A 23561-nucleotide genomic window follows, 5' to 3' on the forward strand; every position below is an offset into this window, starting at 1 on the left:
GCAGATGGGATTCTAGTAAAATCCCTAAATACCTACACTGACACCGTATATTCTATCCCCATCTTGAGATTCTGAAAAATTCTAGAAGATGGGGAAAAGGGGGTTTCAGGCACCTGATTTTCAGAAGTTCTCAGGGGATTCTGACACACCTTAATAGTTAAGAACCACTAAACAAAAGTTCAGACCCAAAAAAAGGACTTGGAGACTAAACACACAGCTGCGATCAAGCTTTTACAGATCATTCCTAAACAGTGTGTAATTTAATAATAACAGTGCAGCAATACTAATTTCCCCATTTTGATTATTGTACTGTGGTTATTTAAGATGTTTACAGTAGGGAAATCTGGATGAAGGATATAAAGGAACTCTCTGTACTATTTTGCAACTTTTCTGTGGGTCTAACATTATTTCAAAATAAAATGTTAGTACGAAAAGGACCATGCACAGTGCAACCCAGTAGCAATGAATATCTCTAACTTCCAGACATAACCTTGGATATCACCTACCACTAAAGAAAAGCAGGGCTCTTTGGAGGAATGGCTGATTCCAGGTCTTGAGCAGGAAATATACATAAAAGATATGCTGGAAAATCACACTGGACAGTAAGGAAGCTACCAAAAACAATTAGGTTCATGTGTAAAGGACCCAGGAGAAAGCCTGAAGAGGCTACCACTATCCAAAACTGGGAGAACTGGAGCTACAATAAGAAATGAAATGGGGTTTCCCTGGTGGCGCAGTGGTTGAGAATCTGCCTGCTAATGCAGGGGACACGGGTTCGAGCCCTGGTCTGGGAAGATCCCACATGCTGCGGAGCGGCTGGGCCCGTGAGCCACAACTACTGAGCCTGCGCATCTGGAGCCTGTGCTCCGCAACAAGAGAGTCCGCGATAGTGAGAGGCCCGCGCACAGCGATGAAGAGTGGCCCCCACTTGCCACAACTAGAGAAAGCCCTCGCACAGAAACGAAGACCCAACACAGCCATAAATTAAAAATAAATAAATAAATAAATAAATAAATAAATAAATAAAAATTAAAAAAAAAAAGAAATGAAACGTCTACCAGTTAATACTAGATAGACACATACATACATACACATATGTACACACATAATACACACATAGGTCACCTTTGAAAGTTGATCAGGGTATTGATTCATTTCTATAAGTAAAGAGAAAGAATGAAAAAAAAATCATAGTGTCATATTTCCCCAATACACACAGTTTATACTTCTAAAAAATTAGGTAATATATATCTATAATCTTATATTGACACTTCTGAAATTCAAACAGCTCTGAAAGTCAAAACGTTTTTGTAACTCATCAATAGTGAATCTGCCCTGCCCTGCCCTGACACAATGTTCTTTCTAAGCCTTTATGTGTTAGTATGAATACTCACACATTTTACAGCAGAAATTACTCCTCTGATAGCTGCGGGCTGTCCCACAATCTGCATCACCTTACATTTCTAAAACCTGAAAACTTCTGATTTCTGAAAAACCCAAGGATTTTGGATAGTGGATTACAGATCTGCACAAACAGCACTGGAAATAAGGGTAACTGGACAGCAGGAGTCCAGAAGAAACAAACAACAAGGGAAGAAGATTACAGAGAGCAAGACCGTCTCCCCAGGACTGGGAACATCTTCTCCACCTACGATCACTACGGTCAGAGGGAGCTTTCTAAGCAGGTAAAACGTGAGCCAGACTTTGAATGAAGTATGGGATTTACATAAATGACAAGACATGGGAAAAGCATTTCAGGCAAAATGAACATGAACAAACATGAAAACACTTCAGACTTCATGTACATTCAGGGGACAATGGACCTGCCATTTGCTCTGAACAAATGTTTCACGTGGGACAGTAAGACATCACGTGGAGAAGCACCTGTACCTTCAATCCTGTTACAGCCTCTCAGCTTTAAATGAACTGCAGGCTCTCTTCAGAAAAATATATTTATATATGACCAACTCACCACTCTAGAGAAAGGATAAGCAGAAACTTAAAACACCTCTAGAAAATTTGCCTCTAAACCTTAGTCTTAAAAGACCATCCCTGAGACTCAATAAATTCGGCACATGGCTTTAGCTCAGTAATTTAACACACTGAAGCAACAGAAGATGCCAGTCATATGTGTACCATAAGTTGACACTTTAAAGATATCAAGTCATCAAGTTCCCTGGTTGCCAAGAGACAAAAGAGAGGGTTGACAAAATTTTCAAGCTATTAATCTGTCACTGAACTGTTTATCACTTAGCTAAATGAACACAAACTATTTCCATCTAGGTGAAACCAGTAAATCTAGATCAAAGTAGAGACTTTCTCCCTGAAATTTTTTTTTTCCTTCTACTAAAGCTGCTATGGTCATGTTAACACTCTATCCATTAAATTTCCATCTTCCCCTTCTGGCTGTGTAACCTTGGTTAAGTTAATTAAGCTCTCTGTACCTCAGTTTCCACATCTTTAAAATGAATATAATAATAGTACACACCTCATGGAGTTGTTTTGAGGATTAAACAAGGTAAATAATCAGTGTTACGGTACTTAGTAAGGGTCCAGTGTTCTCTCTGAAAACCCTAAAAAATTATCTAAAGTCTACTTTGCTTCACTGTATGTTTCTAGGAAACAGACATTACAGCCTAGCACTTACAAACGGTATATTAAGATTAAATAGGGACTTTCCTGGTGGTGCAGTGGTTAAGAATCTGCCTGCCAATGCAGGGGACACAGGTTCAAGCCCTAGTCTGGAAGATCCCACATGCCATAGAGCAACTAAGCCTGCGAGCCACAACTACTGAGCCCGCGTGCCACAACTACTGAAGCCCGTGCGCCTAGAGCCCGTGCTCCGCAACAAGAGAAGCCACCGCAATGAGAAGCCCACGCACCGCAACGAAGAGTAGCCCCCACTCGCCGCAACTAGAGAAAGCCCGCGCACAGCAAAGAAGACCCAATGCAGCCAAAGATAAATTTAAAAAAAAAGATTAAATAAATATTAAGGCTAGTAAATGTCAAGAGCATAAATACCTAAATTATAACAGGAATAAAAAATATTAAAAGGATGTGACACTCAAAACTGAAGACAAATAGATACATATTGTATGCCGGAAATCAAATGATTACTAACTAACCTTTTATCCTAATTTACATATTTTAGGCAAAATAAAGTATAAACTATACAACCTCATCACCCTTTGCAAAGGCTTAATGACTCTTTTATATCCAGCTATTGGGAATCTATTCTGATGGCCTGTATTTTCAGTCTAAGACCAAAAATACCCAACTAGCCTCTTTCCCTACGAGGAGTCTGAGACCATCTTGGCAGTCAAATTGAAATATATGTAGTTAATCTAACAAAAACAAATTCTCTTTTCCTGACCTTGCCTGTTCGGATTATCTATGGAAAAGCAAAACCAGGACTTCCCTGGTGGCGCAGTGGTCGAGAATCTGCCTGCCAATGCAGGGGACACGGGTTCGAGCCCTGGGAAGATCCCACATGACAGGAGTAACTAAGCCCGTGCGTCACAACTATTGAGCCTGCGCTCTAGAGCCCATGAGCCACAACTACTGAAGCCCGGGCACCGTAACGAAGAGTAGCCCACCGCAACTAGAGAAAGCCCGCACGCGGCAACGAAGACCCAACAACGAAGACCCAATGCAGCCATAAATAAATAAATAAATTTATTTTAAAAAAAGAAAAGCAAAACCACACCATAAGACCCCAGAACTTTCACAGGTTATAAAATAGTAGAGGAAGGAAATTAGCAGAAGCAAAGATTAAATAAATGAAGGCAGCTACAAAACCAGAATACATGAAGATATTTAAAAAGGAGAAGAACTACCTGATTTAACTCTTTAAAAAGGAAAGCTTGGACTTCCCTGGTGGCGCAGTGGTTAAGAATCCACCTGCCAATGCAGGGAACATGGGTTCGAGCCCCAGTCCGGGAAGATCCCACATGCTGCGGAGCAACTAAGCCCGTGTGCCACAACTACTGAGCTTGCGCTCTAGAGCCCGCGAGTCACAACTACTGAGCCCACGTGCCACAACTACTGAAGCCCTAGAGCCCGTGCTCCGCAACAAGAGAAGCCACCGCAATGAGAAGCCCGCACACCACAATAAAGAGTAGCCCCTGTTCGCCACAACTAGAGAAAGCCCGTGCGCAGCAACAAAGACCTAACGCAGCCAAAAATAAATAATAAAATTTTAAAAATAAATTTAAAAATTTAAAAAATAAAAAGGAAAGCTTAAATAAAATACTATCACCAATATCACTGTTTCTCAGGGTCCTCAGGCCAATTTGCCTGTGAGAATTAACAGATTATACAGGTTGACTTTGTAAAAAATTACTCGCTTACAGCTAGCTAGATCTAGCTTTTATAAAAAATCAGATTCTTGTCACAAAATATACTAGAGGTCCCCTATGTAGAACTTTAATCTATCAAAAACAGTTTGAACCAGAAAGAAAAGCAGCAAAAATAAGTTCCGGACTCCAAGCTGTGTGTTTTACTCATACTATATATACTCCTTACTCAGAGGCAATGGCAGAGATAAGTCTTATATGGAAATTGATGTACAGACTATCAAATGTTTATTTTAATATGACTTATTCTTCCTTAATTTTTTGGTGGATTTCCTCCTTAATCATTCTCTCACACTTTGCCTTTGCCATACTGTTCTCTCTGCCTGTAACATTCTGCCACCACCTGCTTCAGAAATTTCTACATGTCCTTTAAGACTCCACTCAAGGGCCACCATCTTCCCTCTCCTCTTCCAGGCTGTTAGACCCTCCTGTCTCATGTTCACAAGGCCACACGTGCATCCTTAGTTGTCGCACAATACCCTAACTGAAGCTTTCTAATCTGTCTCTTCCCCCTTAACAGTGAGCTCCATAAGGGCAGAGGCTACTGTTTTTGTCTATCTCTGTTCCCCTAGGGGGAATTCCCTGGCGGTCCAGTGATTAGGACTACGTGCTTCCACTGCGGAGGGCCTGGGTTCGATCCCTGGTCGGGGAACTAAAATCCCACAAGCCACGCAGCAAGGCCAAAAAAAAATTAAAAGTTCCCCTAGGAACTTCCTGGCATAGTCATAAACCTTCAATAACTTTTTGTTGAATAAAAGAATGGATGCAAATGAGGCAGCAAAATAGAACAGAATGAACAGTTCAATGAATTCTAACCAATGTATACATCCATAAAATCACCACCACACAATCAAGGTACAGAACATTTCTATCACCCCAAGTCCCTTGATGCTTCTTTGCGATCGATCAAAGCCCTGCCCAGGCCCAGGCAACCACTGATGTGCTCTCTATCACTATAAGTTAGTTTACTCAGTTCTGGAATTTTAAATAAGTAGAATCATATACTACGTACTCTGCCAAGTCTGGATTCTTTTCCTCAACGTTCTGATTCATTCATGTTGTTGAGTACATCAATAATTCATTCTTTTTAAATGTGAGTAGTATTCCATTACATGGACATACCATAATTTGTTTTCCATTCATCTCTTAATGGGTATTTGGGTTGTTTCAAATTTGGGGATATTATGAATAGAGCTGTTATGAACATTCACATACAAGCCTTTTTGTGGACACTGTTTTCATGTCCTTTGGGTAAATATCTAGGAGTGGTCACACGATAAATGTATGCTTAACTTTCTGAAAACCGCCAACATGTTTTCTTAAGTGGCTCTGTCATTTTACATCCCTATCAGCAACATGTGAGTAAGAGGTCATTTGCGCCACATATTCAACAACCCTTGGTATTTTTTATCTTCTTAATTCTAGCCATTCCAATGGGAGCATAGCGGTAGCTCGTTGTATTGATAGTTTTAATTTGCATTTTTTCCCTGATGATTGGTGCTAGTGAATATCTTTTCATGTGCTTATATGTAATTCATATATCTTCTTTTATGGAGTTCACTTCTGCCCATATTTAAAGTTAGGTTGTCTTACTGAGTTGGAAGACTTCTTTATAATATATTCTGGAAGCAAGTCCTTGATCAGATATATATTTTGCAAATATTTTCTCCCCATCTGTGGTTTAACTTTTCATTTTCTTAATGGTATTTTACAAAGAGCAGAAGTTTTTAATTTGGATGAAGTCCAACTTATAATTCTTTTTCCTTCTCCGGTTAGTGATTTTTGTGCCCTGTCTCAGAAATATTTGTTTACCCCTCAAAGCCATGTATATTTTTTTCTTGGCTAGAAGTTTTATTGTCTTAGCATTTACATCAGTGATCTATTTGGGGTTAACTGTTCCGTGTGATGTAAAGATGGCGGTTCATTTTTGTTCCAGCACCACTTGAACTCACCCCACTGAATTCAAATGATCCTATAGATATGGGTCTCCAAACTCTCCATTCTTTCATTGTTCTATATGTCTATCATTACACCATTCTACTCTGTCTTGATTTTTGTAGCTTTGAGTCAGTATTATAAAATAGTACTGTAAGTCCTCCAAACTTTGTTCTTTTTCATTATTGTTTTGGCTACTCTTTGTCTTTTGCATTTCCATATAAATTTTAGAAGCAGCTTGTCTATTTCTAACAAAAAAAAAATTTTAAACTCTGCTAGAATTTTAAATGGGATTGAATTGGATTTACACAGCAATTTGTGGTGAAGTCCCATCTTAATAATATTGAGTCTTCCAATCCATAAATACAGCATATCTCTCAATTTATTCAGGTTGTCTTTAAAATATTAAAATCACAATGCTATTATTTTCTATTTCATTTCCCAATTGTTTGTTGTTAGTATAAAGAAATACACTGATTTTGTATATTAACCTTGTATTCTTGTCTGTAGTCTTCTAACCCACAACCTTGCAAAATTTACTTATTAGTTCTAGGATGTTTTCCTTACAATTTTGTGTGTGCACAATCATGTTGTCTGCAAATAGAGTTTTATTTCTTCCTTCTCTTTTTCCTTCCTCCTTTTATTTCTTTTCTTGACTTACCACACTGGGTAGGGCCTCCAGTATGAGGCTGAATAGAGTGGTGAGAGCAGACATCCTTACCCTGTTCCTGCTTTTAGTAGTGAAGTGCTCAGTGTTTCACCAAGCATGAGAGCTGTAGGCTTTTTCGTAGGTCCCCTTGATCAAACTGGGTAAGTTTCCTTATATTCCCACTTTTCTGAGAGTCTTTATGATGAACATTATAAAGTTTATCAAATGCTTTTTCTGCATCTATTGAGATGATCATACAAATTTTCTCCTTTATTCCATTAATATATTAAATGGTTAATATGTTGTTGATATATTAAAATGATAAACTAATCTTTCATTCCTGGGATAACTCCAACTTAATCATGATGTACTATCTTTTTCATATATTTCTAGATTTGATTTGTTGACATTCTGTTAAGGATTTTTACATCTACAACCATGAGGGTTATTGGTCTGAATTCCTGTTCTTATACTGGTTTTGCCTGGTTGTTACTAAGCTTATGCTGGCATCATAAAAAGACGATGGGAAGTGTTCCCTCCACCTCTATTTTCTGAGCTTGTATAGAACTGGTATGATTTCTTCCTTAAGCATGTGATAGAATATGTCAATGCAGCCATCTGGATCTGAAGTTTTCTTGGTGGGGAGGTTTTTAATTCTAAATTCAATTTCTTTAACACGTATGGCAGTAGTCAGATTTTTTCTTTTACATCTCTCCTTGTGGCAGTTTTGGTAATTTGTATTTTCAAGGTGTGATAGTGTGATTTATAATAAGAAATACATATTTGGTCTTCATCCCCATTTCTGGCACAGAGTCCCTAAAACCCTTGGAATTTCCTAAGTGATGAGAGCAACCGTGGTGTCTTTTGTTATGATAATTAGGTGACATCAGGAACACACCTGAGGACAGGGGTTGATTGCCAGGAGAACCAACCAACCAAGTGATGAGAGGGTCAGAACACTGAATCCCACCCCGACCTCAGGGGAGGGGAGAGGGGCTGGAGGCTGATTCCACCTCCAGTGGCCAATGATTTAATCAATCATGCTGATGTAATGAAGCCTCAGTAAAAACTCAAAAGGATGAGGTTCGAAAAGCTTCCAGGTTGGTGAACACATGGGGATTTGGGAAGAGTGGGGCACCTGGAGAGGGCGTGGAAGCTCCACACCTTTTCCCCACCCCCTGCCCTATGCATCCCTCCTATCCGGCTGCTCCTGTGTTATACTCTTTATTATAAAACCCATGATCTAGTTAAGTAATGTTTCTCTGAGTTCTGTGAACCACTCTAGCAAATTAGTTGAACCCAAGGAATGGGTCGTTGGAACCTCCAATCTACAGTCAGTAGGTTAGAAGCTCAGGTGACAGCCTAAACTTGCAACTGGACGCTGAAGTTGCGGGTGGTAGGGGGCGGGGGGAGGGCAGTCTTGTGGGACTGAGCCCTTAACCTGTGGGATCTGACTCTATATTCGGGTAGACAGCATCAGAATTAAGTTGAACTGTAGGACACCCAGCTGGTATCGGAGAATCGTCTGGTGAGGAAAACCCCACCACCACCGCCCCTACCTAACATACGCACACACAACTCTGAATTGGTATCAGAATATTTACGCAGAATTTGTCCATTTCACCTAAGTTGTCAAATTTACTGGCATATAGTTATTCAGATATTCCCTTTTTATCTTGTTAATGTCTGTAGGCTCTGAATGGTGCCCCCTCTTTTACTCCTGATATGGGTATTTTATGTTTTCCCTCTTCATTAATCCTATGGACTGATTTCTGATGTTCAAAATCCTTTTCATAGACTACCAAGAGATCCCTGTCTTGTCTGCTGTCAATTCAAAGCCAACTGGAAAAGACATACTTTTTTCCTGTCAAATATATGCTAAACACTTCACTGTAGTTTGTAGAAATCAAGCAGTATTCACTTTCTAAGCCATGCGTTTTTGGGTATCCTTATGCTTCCTAAATATATGTATATTTTAGGCTTTATATATCTGCCTTTTTCCTAGAGATCCCACTTGATCCAAAAACAATGTTTCAGTAACTTATTTGAAAGTAAGAGTTAGATAAAAAGATTATGGTGGTCAAATAAAAAGACAGCCAAGAATGGCAGCAGTAGCCAAGGATTAAACAGGGAAAAGTGATTCTTCTTCCAAGGTCCTCTCCTAAACTGAAGAGAATTTGCATTCGCCCTTGGTCTAGAGCAGATGCAGTTCTAGTAGCCATAAACTATGAAGCTCTGTCAATATCCTCAGGTAAGGATTGTAGTGGGGCTCATACACCCCCAAGGAAGACGTCAGTGGTACCCAGTCTCTCCCACTAAGTCTACAGTGTAACTGTTCCTACTGAGATGATTTTTAATCAATTGCCCATTTTGCTAAGGCATCATCATGCTTTTAGGTAGCAAAGGCTAGTGAGAGTCAGAAATCAACACAGCTAAACAAACAAACAAACAAATAACCCAATTTAAAAATGGGCAAAAGACGGGAACAGGCATTTCTACAAAGACTTACGAATGGCCAATAGGTATATGAAAAGGTGCTCAACATCACTAATCAACAGAAAAATGCAAACCAAAACCACAAAGAGATTGCCTCACCGTCGTAGAATGGCTACTGTTAATACAAAAGATAACAAGCAGTTAGTGAGGATGTGGAGAAAGGAAACCCCCTGTACACACTGTGGGTGGGAATGTAAATTGGTACAGCCATTATATGGAGGTTCCTCAAAAACTATCATATGATCCTGCTATCCCACTTTTGGGTGCTTATCCAAAGGAATTCAAATCAGGATCTTGAAGAGAACATTATTCAGCCTTAAAAAAAAGAAGAAAATCCTGCCATTTGCAACAACATGGATGGATCTTGAGGGCATTATGCTAAGTGAAATAAGCCAGATACAGAAAGACAAATACTGTATGATCTCACTTATATGTGGAATCTAAAGTAGTCAAACTCATAGAAGCAGAGAGTACATTGCCAGGGCTTGGGAAGTGGGGGAAATGGAGAGGTGATGGTACAAAGTTTCAGTTATGCAAGATAAATAAATTCTGGAAATTTATACTACAGCACAGTGCCTATAGCTAACAATACTGTATAGTATATGCAAAATTTGCTAAGGGGGCAGATTATGTTAAGTAGGTTTTATATATGTTACAATAATAATAACAACAACAATAATAATAAAGAAGGTGGGAGGAAATTTGGGGAGGTAATGAATCTGTTTATGGCCTTGATGGTGGAGATAGTTTCATGGGTGTATACTTATCCACAAATTCACAGAGTTGTATATGTTAAATATATAGTTTTTTACATGTCCATTGTACCTCAATAAAGAAATTTTTAAAAAAAGAAATGAAGGCATCTAAAATATTCAAACTCTGAAGTATCTTTGCACCTAAGAACTATTACAACAGCAGTGTCTTTCAAGACACTACTCCTGGACCTCTGTTTTAACAGCTTTATTTCTAAGTCAATTAGAGAAGCTAGGATTTTCTATTCACTCTCAGCTGCACTGTCTCTACTTAGAAAAAGAAAGCACAAGAGAAATCTGTTCACTGCTGCTATTCCTTCTAGATTCACACCCACTTTTTAAGGTCTCTTGGCAAACAGAGCTTCAGGCATTGGGTCCAAACTAAACATCACTTCCTAGAAGAAAATGTCACTTCCCCATACTTGCAATTGCCCTCAAGGGCATCAGTTTTCTCAAAAGCTTCTCTTAATCCCTAGAATTCAAATCATTCCCTTTTGAGATACCTATCAACCTTGATGATGCTTTCTGCATCTGTTCACCGGTCTCACTCAGCCTCTTTGTCAGTGACTTAGCTCCTTCTGCAACATCACTTTCACGGACTATAAGAAAACCTGCTTCTTTTGCAGAATTGGCAGTTGGACACTGTAATTAGTTTACATTGTCTTTGCAGCACAGTATCCAATGCATCTCACAATCAGTGAGATTAAAAGACAAGATGGATTCAGTGAACAGATAGAGTAACTGTTGCTGTTAAATGAAGAAGGGTGTGTAAAGAGAAATTAGTTTGCTAATGATTAGTTTATTATTATTTATGTTAGAATGATTTTTGAAACCCTTCACAATGTATACTTAGGTAAAGATAGAAATACATCTTTTTCTTTCACTGTAACTTTTCCTATTCTTGATAAAAGAGTTGGTATTGGGGGCTTCCCTGGTGGCGCAGTGGTTGAGAATCTGCCTGCCAATGCAGGGGACACGGGTTCGAGCCCTGGTCTGGGAAGATCCCACATGCCGCGGAGCAACTGGGCCCGTGAGCCACCACTACTGAGCCTGCGCGTCTGGAGCCTGTGCTCCGCAACAAGAGAGGCCACGACAGTGAGAGGCCCACGCACCGCGATGAAGAGTGGCCCCCACTTGCCACAACTAGAGAAAGCCCTCGCACAGAAACGAAGACCCAACACAGCCAAAAATTAAAAAAAAATTTAAAAAATAAAAAAAAAAAAAAAAAAAAAAGAGTTGGTATGAACAAATGATTACAAGATGCAAAAGAAATCATCCTAACAGTTATTTGCTTAAAGAAAATATGCCCTTCTAGAAATGACATGAAACAAATTACTTTTATAATAAATCTAAAAAGTAACAATAGCTTTGATATAACCAAAGTCAGAGTTCTATCACTTTAAAATATTTAACTTTTGATTAAAGTATAACATACATACAAAAAAGTGTAGGGGCTTCCCTGGTGGTGCAGTGGTTGAGAATCTGCCTGCTAACGCAGGGGACACGGGTTCAAGCCCTGGTCCGGGAAGATCCCACATGCCGCAGAGCAACTAAGCCCGTGAGCCACAACTACTGAGCCCACGCGCCTAGAGCCCGTGCTCCGCAACAAGAGAAGCCACTGCAATGAGAAGGCTGCGCTCTGCAACGAAGAGTAGCCCCCGCTCGTCGCAACTAGAGAAAGCCTGCGTGCAGCAACGAAGACCCAACGCAGCCAAAAATAAATTAATTTAAAAAATAAAATAAAATAAAATAAAATAAAATAAAATAAAATAATAAATTCCTACCAAAGCAGGAATCCTTTCTGGAGGCCCGTAACTGAAGGTCATCCCAACTGTGCAAAGAACACATTCTATTCCGATTAGCTTCTAATTTAACAAAAAATTTTCTTCTGAATTTTGGAAATTGGCCCATCTGTCTATCTGCTAATCCTAGTTCTGCCTTTTACAGCCACACAAAATAAATCTAATCTCTCTTCCATATTACAATCCCTGAAGATATCTTTGCATAGTGCTTTTTAAGAGTTTCTTTTCCTCCGTTTATAAAATTGACATATATATGTGTGTGTGTGTATATATATGTGTGTGTACATATATATATACATATATGTGTGTATATATATACACACATATATATGTGTGTATATATATATACACACACAGGTATATATATATATCTCCCTTATGAGCAGAGAAGGGTGTCTATAATATAGTATTAAATGAAAAATAAGTAAACTGAAATGTTTTTAGTTTCCTAAAAGCATTATAATAAAGATCTTATTTAAACTGGGTGCCCAGAGTACTTCCTCCCCCTCACATTCACTAGGTATGTAATGTTTCCAGAAGCCAATATGTAGAACCCAAAGGAGAAAGTAGGTCTCACTGATCTAGCTAACACAAATTCTCTTAAATACAGAATCTGTGTTTATTAGGAAAATACTGGGGATTAAAGATATCTAGATATCTTAAGGTTAAGAAAAAAAAAAAAAAAAAAAAGATGCCTGTTAATCCCCAAGATCACAGTAGCTAAGACATATCCAGAAGAAATGTAATCATAAATCCAGCTTTCTAGCTTCTGATATTTAAGGATATTCTCCATTCTAAGGAGGGAGAAAAATCAAAAGGTTCACAAGAAAATAAGTCCTGTCAAGATCTATTAAAGATGAATGCAGTGAACCAGAGTTCAAGTCGAGAGGCTACGTCTTCATTAGGTTATAAGAAGGAAAAAGAACTTGTGTGATTATAAGCAGACTACTGCTCATAACTATGCCAGGTGTCTATTCAGAACAGAGATAAGCAACAAGGGGAAAAGGCAATAAGTAACCAAGTCTGAATCAAGAACACACCCAGTATCCAACAGAAGGAAGGTTCAACAGGAGCTAGCCTAAGGAAAAATAAATAAATTCTTTAACTCGCCATTTGTTGATAGTAACAGTTTTTCTGGTCTGCCTAAAAACTTTCCCTAAAATAGATGAATATTTCAGAAATATCAAATTTGGGTTTTAAATCTATTCTCTTATTCACAAATCTACATGGTGGAATTTTTTCTATATTAATAAATAACTAGAAAATAGAGGACTTATAAAAAAACAATTTCCATCACACTAAGTTTCTTAAACCTATAATACAGTATATCCATTTGTCTTCAGATTATCTTCGAGGTACAAAAGGCCATCTTCCACATTTTGTTGTGAAATAAACTATCTGCACAATACTCAGTTTTTTAAAAAATACGACAACTTAAACTAAAAAACTATTTTGGTAGAAGCAATCCAAAACTGAGCTTTTGAGTGAAGACATCTTCCTACTTCAAACCAACAGAATATATCGACGGCTCGTAATATTTTTAACATACTTAATTCCTTACGGTCAATTAAGATTAAATACATACTAGGACAATCTAAGTCCAATAACCTTTCATTTTACTAATCTAATCACATCAACCAGAAAGAAAAACAATTGCCTGCCATATGGTCTTTCTGTAATAGAAAATAGCTGCATTCGATAACAGCATCTGTGCATCTACATCCAGCACTGCCCATACTTAAATCATCATGTTGTTAAATATAATAAGATGACGGGTCTCTTCACAAAGCAGAGAACAAAAGAAACTGAGTATCACGTTTGTACCAGATTATGTGATCTGGTAATAACTAAAGAAATGAGGAAGGGATTAGAGATTCTGTAAGCAAGGCACAAGGACTTCATAAAATGTTTCACTTGGAAGAAATGAATGCTACAAAAACACTAACAATGTGTGGAGAAATCTTCTTAGACCTGGGTACTCATTTTGTTGATGGCTCTTATCTTGAGATGGGTTCCACTCAGTACCTCCAAACCCAGAGCTCTGCCGCTGCCACTCTTCTTAATTCCAACAGGCTATACTTTTAACCCTAACTTGCAGTGTAAAGCTTTTGACATACAATGGTATTCTGCCATTTAGATTCAAGTGTATGAAGGAACACACGTTTCCAATTAAATAACAGTGTTATGTTATACTGTACTATCGCTAGCCTGCAATGAATCCTCCACTGAAGAAAACATGTTTTTTAAAAAATGTTTAAGTACTGTTTTGAGCAACGTGTATCCTTTTCAAAAAGTGTCTAAGTATTATTTTAAGCAGCGTAGGTAGGTTCGCTAGAAACCTGATTTTCACAAGACTGGTAACATATTACCTATTTTTTAAACCTGTAAATGCTGTCTTTTTATTGTAACTTTGGAATTAAACAAAAAAAGAGAAAATACAAAAATAATATAATTCTGCTATTCTCCCCATCCAGAATTAACAACTGTTAACATTTTGCCATAGTCAATGTTGTGATCATTTTTTAACTTACAGTGAAATATTCATGACATTAAAAAAATTAAAAACGTAAGGAAGATTCCTATACTGGCCAATTGTTTTAAAAGAAAACATCAGACATACAGTTGGTCCACTGTATCTAAAGGTACTGCACCTTGCATTCAACCAATGAAGGATCAAAAATATTTGGAAAAAATTTTTCCAGAAAGTTCCAAAAAGCAAAACTTGAATTTGCTGCACACTAGCAACTATTTACATACCACTTACATTGTATTAGGTGTTATAAGTAATCAAGAGATGATTTAAAGTATAAGGGAGGATGTGTAAGGGTATATGCAAATACTACCCTATTTTATATAAGGGACTTGAGCATCTGAGGATTCTGGCATCCATTGGGTGGGAGTTCCTGGAACCAATGCCCTGTGGATCCTGAGGGATGACCCTATTACCTTTCCATAGCTTCACCACCAGTTTGGTTCCCCTCCCCTAGTCTGTTCATTACCATTATCTCACCTTAGCACGAAGTATTTCATACATCTGTACTACACACTGCCTTGGTTACTGTTACTTGGTTACCAGCTTCCCAAAGGTAAGAAAGATGCAAAGAAAAATGTGAACAGCCATCCCAATGGAAATGGACGTCTAAAGAAGAACCTACAATTCACACTACCCATCGTTATATAATCTAAATTACCTAGATGCAAACTCAAGAACATTTTGGAAATTTTCCTTAGGTCTTCATTCATTCATTCGAAAAAATTATCTGAGGGCCTACCATGGGCTAGACTCCCTTCCAGACACAAGAAATACCAGATGAACAAAACAAACTGTACTCTTAACACTTACGTACATCATCTGTCCAAATCAATAAGCAAAAACAAATGGAGGAGCACGTCAGATGGAGAGTAAGTGACAGAGAAAAAAAATGAAGTGAGGAAGGAGGGCAGGTTGTGTCATGGGGAGCAGGGGAGGGAAGATCCTCCCAGAAGGTGACTTCTACGCAAATCTGGAGGAGACAAGGAAGCGGGCCCTGCAGACACCTGGGGGACAGTGTCCCAAGGAGCCGGTACACAGCGGGAAGGCTCTGGGGCCTGCTGGGCTCGTGTGTCCGCAGAAGGGGGGAGCGCCCGGGAGGTGAGCTCGGGGAGGAGACGGGAGGCTGTCCAGGGGTCTGCAGGCACCCTGAGAACTTCGGCCTTTCATCCTGAAGGAGATGAGAAGCCAGTAGAGGAGCCGAAGCAAAGGAGTGCCAGGACCTGACTTCTAAAAGGCCCACCGGGATGACTGTGGGGACAGACTGCAGGCTGGCAAGGGCTAAGCTGAGGGGCCGGTGGCCAGATTTGCAGGTGATGCACGAGAGAGAAAAAGAGGGATCAAAGATCACTCCCAAGACTCCGCCTGGGAGGGTGGGATTGCTATTGCTTCAGATGAGGGAGACTGTGGAAGGAGCAAACGGGGAAGCTGGGAGGGCGGGGGGAGGGGCTGTAGAGAAGGAGGAATTTGGTTTGGGATGTAGCTTCTCCACACGCGAGTGGAGGTTCTGAGTGGGCAGGTCAGCTGGATGTGGGCATCTGAATTCAAGGGAGAGGTCAGGGTGGAGAGACACACACACACACAAATACGTGTGTACATGTATGTATGAATGATCAGTTTATAACTGATATTTAAAACCATGAAACTGAGTCTGGAGAGAAGAAAAGAGGGTCAAATGGAGTCCTGAGGTATAGGAAGACTTAGTAGGTCAAGGGGCTGAGGAAACTTCCAAGGCTGAGAAGGAGGGGACAGTGAGGCAGGAGGACCATCAAGATGGTACAGTGTGCTGGGATCTAAATGAACGGTTAATAGAAGACTAAAGCCTTTCCTGCTATGTTCATTGGCTATTTTGACATATATTTATTGAGCACCTACTATGCGCCACTCACTGTAGAGACAAACATGGTCCCTGTTTTCATGGGACTTGCAATCCAGGGGAATATAGATAAATAAACTAGTAAGTGCTCTTCCTGATAAAGTACAGGAAGGGTGTTTGAGGATAAGGCAGCAGAGCCAATTAATCCAGTCTTGGAAGGTCAGGGAAAGCTCTCCTGAGTGATGTTGAAGAAAAGACCAGAATGATAGTAAAAATCAGCCAGGGAGGGGTGGAAGTGGAGGAGGGGAGAATGGAAGGAAGGCTGGGAGAAAACAGGATTTATAAGGACCTGAAGTAAAGAGAGAGACATTGTGATGCCCTTGGGGGGTGGGGGTTGGTACTGACAGTACAGGAAGTACAGAGAGAGGTCACAGATGCCATAGGAGAAGGGCGGGCCAGAAGTCCTCTCAGACTTCTCTCAGGAGTTTGAGCCTTATTCCAAAGGCAATGGGAAGCCAGAAAACTGTTTTAGGCCAGGGAATGCAATGATCAGCTTTCTATTTCAGGAGGAGCGCTCTGGTTACGGCAGATCGGAGAGCTGGAAGGGGGCAAGGCTGGGAGCCTGGGACGCTAGTTAGGAAGCCTGGTCCATGATTCATCGCTGAGATGCAGCTAATCTGAACTCAGGGAGTGGCAGTGGGATTCGGAATGTAGGACTTTGACAGGAGGAAGAAGGAGAGAGAGGGGTCAAGGACTGTAGCCTGGCTTTTGACTTGGACAGATAGGTACCTAGCAGTGTTACTCACCAAGAGAAGGAAGTCAGGGAGAGGGCAGGTTGGTGGTCAGGGTAGAATCTGTTGAGTTTGAACAGCCTGTAGACTATCCAAAAAAAAAAAAAACAACTGTATGGTAAATAGGCAATTGGCTATCTAGGTCTAGAGAGCAGCCATAAAATCTGAGATACAGTTGTAAATTAGGAATCACGGGCATGTAGATTAAAGCCCTGGGAGGGTGTAAAATGAAACCTAGGGAGTGAGAAAAGAGTAGAGGAATGGAAAGGCCCGGCTCCTGTAAAAACCAACAAGAAAGAGGCTGCAGAGGAATAAGAAGCCTAAAGAGAGAGAGAGAAAGAGAGACAGATGGAGGGAGCGAGAGCCTGAGAAGGAACAAGGGAGTCTGGGGTAAAAGCAAAGTGTACAGTACTCCAGAAAGAAGAGCAAAAGTATGAATTTTTACGTGAATGAATTTGCACACAGAAAATGCCTTATTTTATTATTTACACTGTTCCAAAATCAACTAACAAATATTTTTCATCAGCTTATAATACGTTTCAGTCACAGGATCGTTTTAGCCTCGGCGAAGAAGCAAAACATAAAATGAACTAAGTTAATTAGCATGAGTAAATAGGTTTGTTCTAACAGTAGACAGTGAAAGTGCTAAACACGTGTACAATCCTGTGGAGAAGAGATTAAAAATGAAATAAATGTTAGAAGTGGGAAAAATAATGTGGCCTAGAAAGCTTTGAATAAAGAAAGAAAGAGAGAGAGAGAGAGAAAGAGCGAGCAAGTCGAACCATAAAGAAGAAACACTATATGATGTGAAAAGGGGTGAAAATACCACAGAGGATTCAGAGTCTATACAAAGTGATTTTGTGAGCAAAGTTATGCAAGGCTAGGTGTCACAGATCAGCCTGTACACATGCGTGCACAACACACACACACGCCCCCCCCCAAAAAACACTTATCTGGCTCAGTGAGTGAAACCAATTTTCAAAAACACATATTTAGATGTGAAAAGTATATCATTTTGTGTGAACACAACTATGCTATCCTTACTGTATAATGTCAAGATATATTTTACTGAAGTGTCACAATTCTTTATTTGAAGAGGATTGTTTGTTATTTGTTTGTTTTTGACCCTTCCAATATAGTCTTGGGAGGTGGTGCCTACATTCATATAGCAACACAATTAGATTCTAACACTTAATATAAACAAGAAATTTCTGATTGTTTTTCAGCAAAACAATAGACCTTATTCACAGCAGGTGGAATTAGCCAATTAGATAAGGCATAAAACAGGGACTCTTTTAATTCACTACATTGCTTTCTTCTGTGCTACAAAGTTAGTTTTGGCTAATACCATTAATATTAAGATATGTACTCTCGTTTCTTGGGTAGGTAAAAAAAGCACACACAAATTTATTATTCAAATACACATTTAGGAACATAGCAATCAGTTTTTTGTTTGTTAGTTTTTTAGCTATTGGTTTTTAAAATTTTAAAAAGAATGTCAGTGCTACTCTAGAATGTAATTCTAATAAAATTAAGCACAAAAATTAAGTGCAGTATTCAAAGACTTAAATATCTGTCAACCCAAAATTGATACCCAAAGTATTCCAGTGGCAACTCTTTTTATTACTAATAAATATTCACAAGATTTAATGTGCATCAGAAGCATCAATAAGAGACAACTAAACAGAGCCAGTAAATACAAGTTCCCCTCACTCCTCACCCTGAGATTTTAAAATGTTTTCTGACAGCATACAGCCCCTTTATTTCTATTTCCACACAGAATCCAAGCAAACTATCCGCCTATTCTTTAAAAAGCCAAGCAACACCACAGTTTATTACCAAACCCAACTACTGTATATAGTCTCTAAATGAGCAAAATACAGACAATACAGTGTTTTCTTGGCTCCCAAACTAGAAATACTACGGCTATGCCAGCAGTAAGGTCCAAATGAAAGCAAATTTCACAGCCCTTAAAAAAAATACATAATTGTCATTGTTAATAAAAGCCAAGTTTGCAACTGGAAACACTGCCTTCTAGCCAAGGACAAGATGTGTCTATTATAAATTCTTGGTTTCCGGGATATCCCTTAAATGACCCAAAAAAAAAGGTCAAATAACATTAGTTCTTGCAAATACAATGCAAATAGCATGCTAATTAAGGTATTCACAAGTCAATGACAAATAAGGCTTTAAGACCACAGTATCTATCATTATGGAACTACAATACACATTAAGCAATCACAAAGTTGTAGGTAGGCCTTCCAAAAGGAGTTATTATGGTTCACCATGATCGGAGAATTGTGGTGTTATACTTACTCACGTTTTTACCTGTAAGCAGGTGTTTATAGGTGTCAAAAAGTAAAACACTGTTTCTAACTGTAAACCTATAGTTCTAATAAACTGTACAGTAATGGCACACTGTACCTACCTCACTGATTTCTGCATAAACTTTCTAATGCAGTATGAAGTAAGCTGCATGAAGCAAGTTCCTTTGCCTGCTTTATGAACAAAAACTTAACTTCTAACTCATTTTTATTAAGATGCCAAAAATCACACACTGAGAACTAGACCCTGTTTCAATGACCATGAAGTTAAAATGTAACACAAGCACAAAATAAACAATGAGAGTGATGGCTCACTGGGGGATGTTACTGTTATCTAAAGTAATCTTCAACCTTTCCTTAAAAATATAGGCAGCTCAAAAGCAAAATCTAAAGGAAAACAGTATTCAGTATGTTTAGCAAGCAAATTACAGAAACCATCAATAACAAAGTAAACACAAAGGAGCCATTATAGAATTAAACTCCAAATATAAGGAGGAAAAAAGATAGGAGAGGCAACAGGGCATAGGGGTGCCACAGATCAATGGATTTTCTATTTCTCTCCTGCTTGCCCAAAAAATTTCAGAAAGCCTGGTGTAAAATCTTCTGGGCCCTTCCAAAGATGCTGGTCTGAAGGCAGAGCCACCCACCTGACAGCTCAGGCTGACACTCACAGGACTTTTGAGCAGTGAAAGGAAGGGAATAAATAAAACAACAGGAAAGGCAAGACATTTTTAAGGGAGCTGAAATTACAGCTCCATTAAGCAGTCTTCCAAGGCTGTGCCTAAACTAAACTGTCCACGGGAAAAGACTTGTTTCTCTACCCAAAGCAGAGATCCACAGCAACAGCATCAGTGTCGGAGAGAGGTGGTGGTCCAGGAGCAACAAGCATTCCAGACAGATGCCCTCTCTCCACCTCCAGAGCAAACCTTGGATACACACACGAAAGGTACAAAGCACCCCCTAACCAGCCCAGCTCCAAAAATACTGGAGAATGGGAACTGTAGGAAAACAGAAGCTTGTAGTAGTCCCAGCCACCTAAAAAGGGAGAATTCCGTGCCCTGAGATGACCAAGATGGGGACATTTCAAAGTAAGTAAGGAAAACGTCCTTGCAGAAGAATCACTGTAAGTTCCTAGAAACAAAAATGGGCAAGGCTTCACCTCCCTACCGGTCAAGCTGGGGCACTCCCACCATTCAGTCCAAAGCCCCACAAACCTCTTCTTAGGCCCGGGGGCAACTGATCCCCCACTGGCAGGACACCTCACAGACACAGGTCACTGCGGGCTACACAGGGGTGCTGCCTCTGCGCTTACCTCACAGGCGGGGGACCCGCAGGCCTTGAGCTTGTTGTCACCATCTCCCTCCGGCAGACCAGTCCGACGTGTGGCCATCATTTCATTTCAAATTACAAAGAAGGGACCAACCCATGGGAGTCCACATTGGGGGGGAAATGCCACCAGACACCCAAAGGGTAAGAATTCCACACCAGGCTCCCAGAAGGTGCAGTGCCGGTGAGACAATTAAAGCGCCAGGGAACGAAGGTTTTGATGAAGCGCCTTCGAAATGCCCTGATGATTATTTCTTCGGACTTCAACTGACTTCACCGTCTTCGTCCATTTCTCCAGACATAAAAAACAAAGAAGAGAGGTCTCCTCGGCGGCTAGAAAGCGGTCCCCTTCTTCCTAGCGCTCCTCCCAAGTCCAAGAGCAAGGCGAGCGCGTCGTGAAGGCTCTCCCAAAGAGATCTTTCCTAGAAGAGGGAAAAGTTAAAGGGCATGAACTTTCTCCATACACTGACCTTAGCCTTGATCACATGTCTACCCCAAGCTCGCCTTTCCAACATATGGAAAGATAATTCGGTCCATGCTGATGAAGTATGAAAGATGAAAGAATCTTCCCATACAAAAAGAGAAAGAAAAAGGGGAAAAAATCCTATAAATCAGGGGGGAAAAAAAAAAAAGCGAAACATCAGAACTGCACGGTGGTTGCCTCAAACATGCCCGGCCGTTGTGCAGCCGTCAAGAAAAACCGTTCCCTTTTCAAGTGCATTTTAATTAATGTATTTTCTGGGCAGAGGAGAGGGAGTCTGTGTTCTTCTGCATCACCCGGATAAGCAGACTTAAGGGAAGTTTGCTCCCCGCGGGACTAAAATGGGATAATCCTTTTTCAAAAGCCCTCCTTGCTCCCCGCCATCTCCCCAGCTCCCCAAAATAAAAACAAAAAGCCCTGCTCGGACGCGACCGGCGGCTCGGCCGGCGTCTCCAGGCGGCCTGGGGCACCCGGGGCGCCCGCCCTCCGCCCTCCGCCCCGGCCCGCCGGTGTCCCCGAGGAGGCGGCTGTTTTCCTTGGCCCGCGGCGGGGCTGGGCGGCGACGGCGCGGGGCCGGGCGGGGAGGTGCGCGCGGCGGCAGGAGGGACTCCCTCTCCGGGGCATTATTCCGGAGCTACAGAAATGAAGCCGCAGCCCCGGCCACTTTTATTTAGTTGCCGCGCCCCAAACTACGCCTCGACACGGTCTTCCCCGTTCCCCGTGGCCACCTAGGGAAAAAAAAAAAAAAAATAGGAAAAAGAAAACCACCACCCACCGACCACTATTTCCTCCGCCCCTTCCAGAGGCGGGTCGGGGATCTCGATCTCCCGGGAAGGGCGGCCCAAATATGTACTTTCCAAAACGAACGGGGACACCCGGGGGAAAGGCCCAAAGCGAGGGGGCTCACCCTGCGCGCCCCGCCTGGCCCGGCTTCCGAGGCGCGGCGGCGAGCGGCGGCGGAGACGCGGGCCGGGCGCCGGGCCCAGCCGGTACGCGCTAGGCCGCAGGCTCGGTTAATATTCATGAGCGGACGGGAGCCGCCCCTCCTCCACGGCCGGCCGGCGGGACCCCGGCGCCCGCCGCCGGCCTTTGTGCCCTTCCCTCCTCCCGCCGGCCTTCCCTCGCTCCGCACACGCGGGCGCGGCCCCTCCGCCCCCGCCGGGCGCCCGCCGCCGCTCCCTCCGGCCCCGCGCCAGCGCCGGGGCGGGGTGGCCCGGGGTGGCGGGAAGGGAGGGAGCCAGCGGCGAGCCCGGCTCTCCCTCTCCACCCGCCCGCCGGCCCTGCGCCCCGTCGGCCGAGGCGGAAAATAAAGCAGACACGCACCGGAGAAAGCGCGGCGAGTAGATCCGCACCGAGCCGGCCGGCCCCCGGACGGCGCGCCCCTCACGCCCGGCGCGCACCGGACCGAGCGGGAGGACGAGCCGGCGCTGTCCTCCGCGGCCGCCGCGCTCCGAGGCCGCCGCCGCCCCCGGCCGGCCGCTCCCAGGCACCGCCGCGACCTGCCCCGGCCGGCCCCGGGCTCTCGGCCGCCGCGGGAGGGCGTGGGGCGGGGCGGCGGCCGCCGGACTCTCCCCTCGCCTCGCCGGGCCGGGCCGGGGCCGCGCTCGGGCGCCCGCGACCGCCAAGTGACAGAAGTGCCTCGTTCCGCTGCCGCGCCGAGCTGTTTCCCGGGGGCGGATTTCTCGCTTCTTCCTCCCTGGATCCACCTCCTCCCACTCCACCTCCTTCCCCTCCCCTCCCCAGGGGAGGCTCTGGGGCTGAATATTTTCTGTCTTGAATAATATGGTCCCGGGAACCGACGCTGGAGAAGGGGGATTAGCCTGGGGCGGGGGCGGGGACGGGGGGTGCTCGCCAACCCCCCCCAATGTGTGTCGGGACCTACAAGCCCTCACCACCCCCGCAACACCTCCCCAAAAACCAGACATACAAAACCCTCCCCGCCTTCTCCAGTCTCCCGAGCGCAGAGCGGGAGCGGCCAGGAACCCGGGCTTCCACTGGGGAAGGGACTAGGTACTCGGCGTCAGGGCCGGGGAGGGGGTCGATCATACGGCTAGACTCGCAGAATTGGGTCCCAGACTGCGGGGGACACGCCCGGGTGAGTTTTTGACCCTTTTTGCAGCGGGAGGGGTGCGATGTGGGACTTCAAGGTAAGGGAGTGTCCTCTCACGCCCGACAGTAAGACAGCTTCTCTTTTGGGGTGGGTGGGTGGGGGGGTTGGGGAGAGGTCGCAGCCAAGCGTTGTTCATTCAATTCTTTGCCCTTTTTACATCTTCAGGGCAGCTGAACAATTCGGCGTGGCTAGCG

The 23561-nt window shown here is 42.4% G+C and overlaps 1 protein-coding gene across 6 annotated transcripts in view; it reads right to left on the reverse strand.

Annotated features, from left to right (window-relative positions):
* ARHGAP21 (Rho GTPase activating protein 21) overlaps window positions 1-22720 on the reverse strand; it is a 133245-nt gene extending 110525 nt beyond the window's left edge. For 4 of the 6 annotated variants that reach the window (XM_082385224.1, XM_082385223.1, XM_082385222.1 and 1 more), the window contains exons 1-2: window positions 22581-22720; window positions 20763-21198 (exon numbers count right to left, since the gene is read on the reverse strand). In XM_082385224.1, coding sequence (XP_082241350.1) covers window positions 20763-20843 — 81 coding nt within the window. In that variant the 5' untranslated portion in view covers window positions 20844-21198; window positions 22581-22720. Of the gene's footprint in view, window positions 1-1125; window positions 1158-20762; window positions 21199-22164; window positions 22301-22580 lie in introns of those variants that run through there. The other 2 variants (XM_082385225.1, XM_082385221.1) reach the window with 2 other exon arrangements.
* Window positions 22721-23561: the final 841 nt, after the last annotated feature.

Source organism: Balaenoptera borealis, assembly GCF_965194805.1.
Source record: "Balaenoptera borealis genome assembly, chromosome: 3".
NCBI lineage: Eukaryota > Metazoa > Chordata > Mammalia > Artiodactyla > Balaenopteridae > Balaenoptera > Balaenoptera borealis.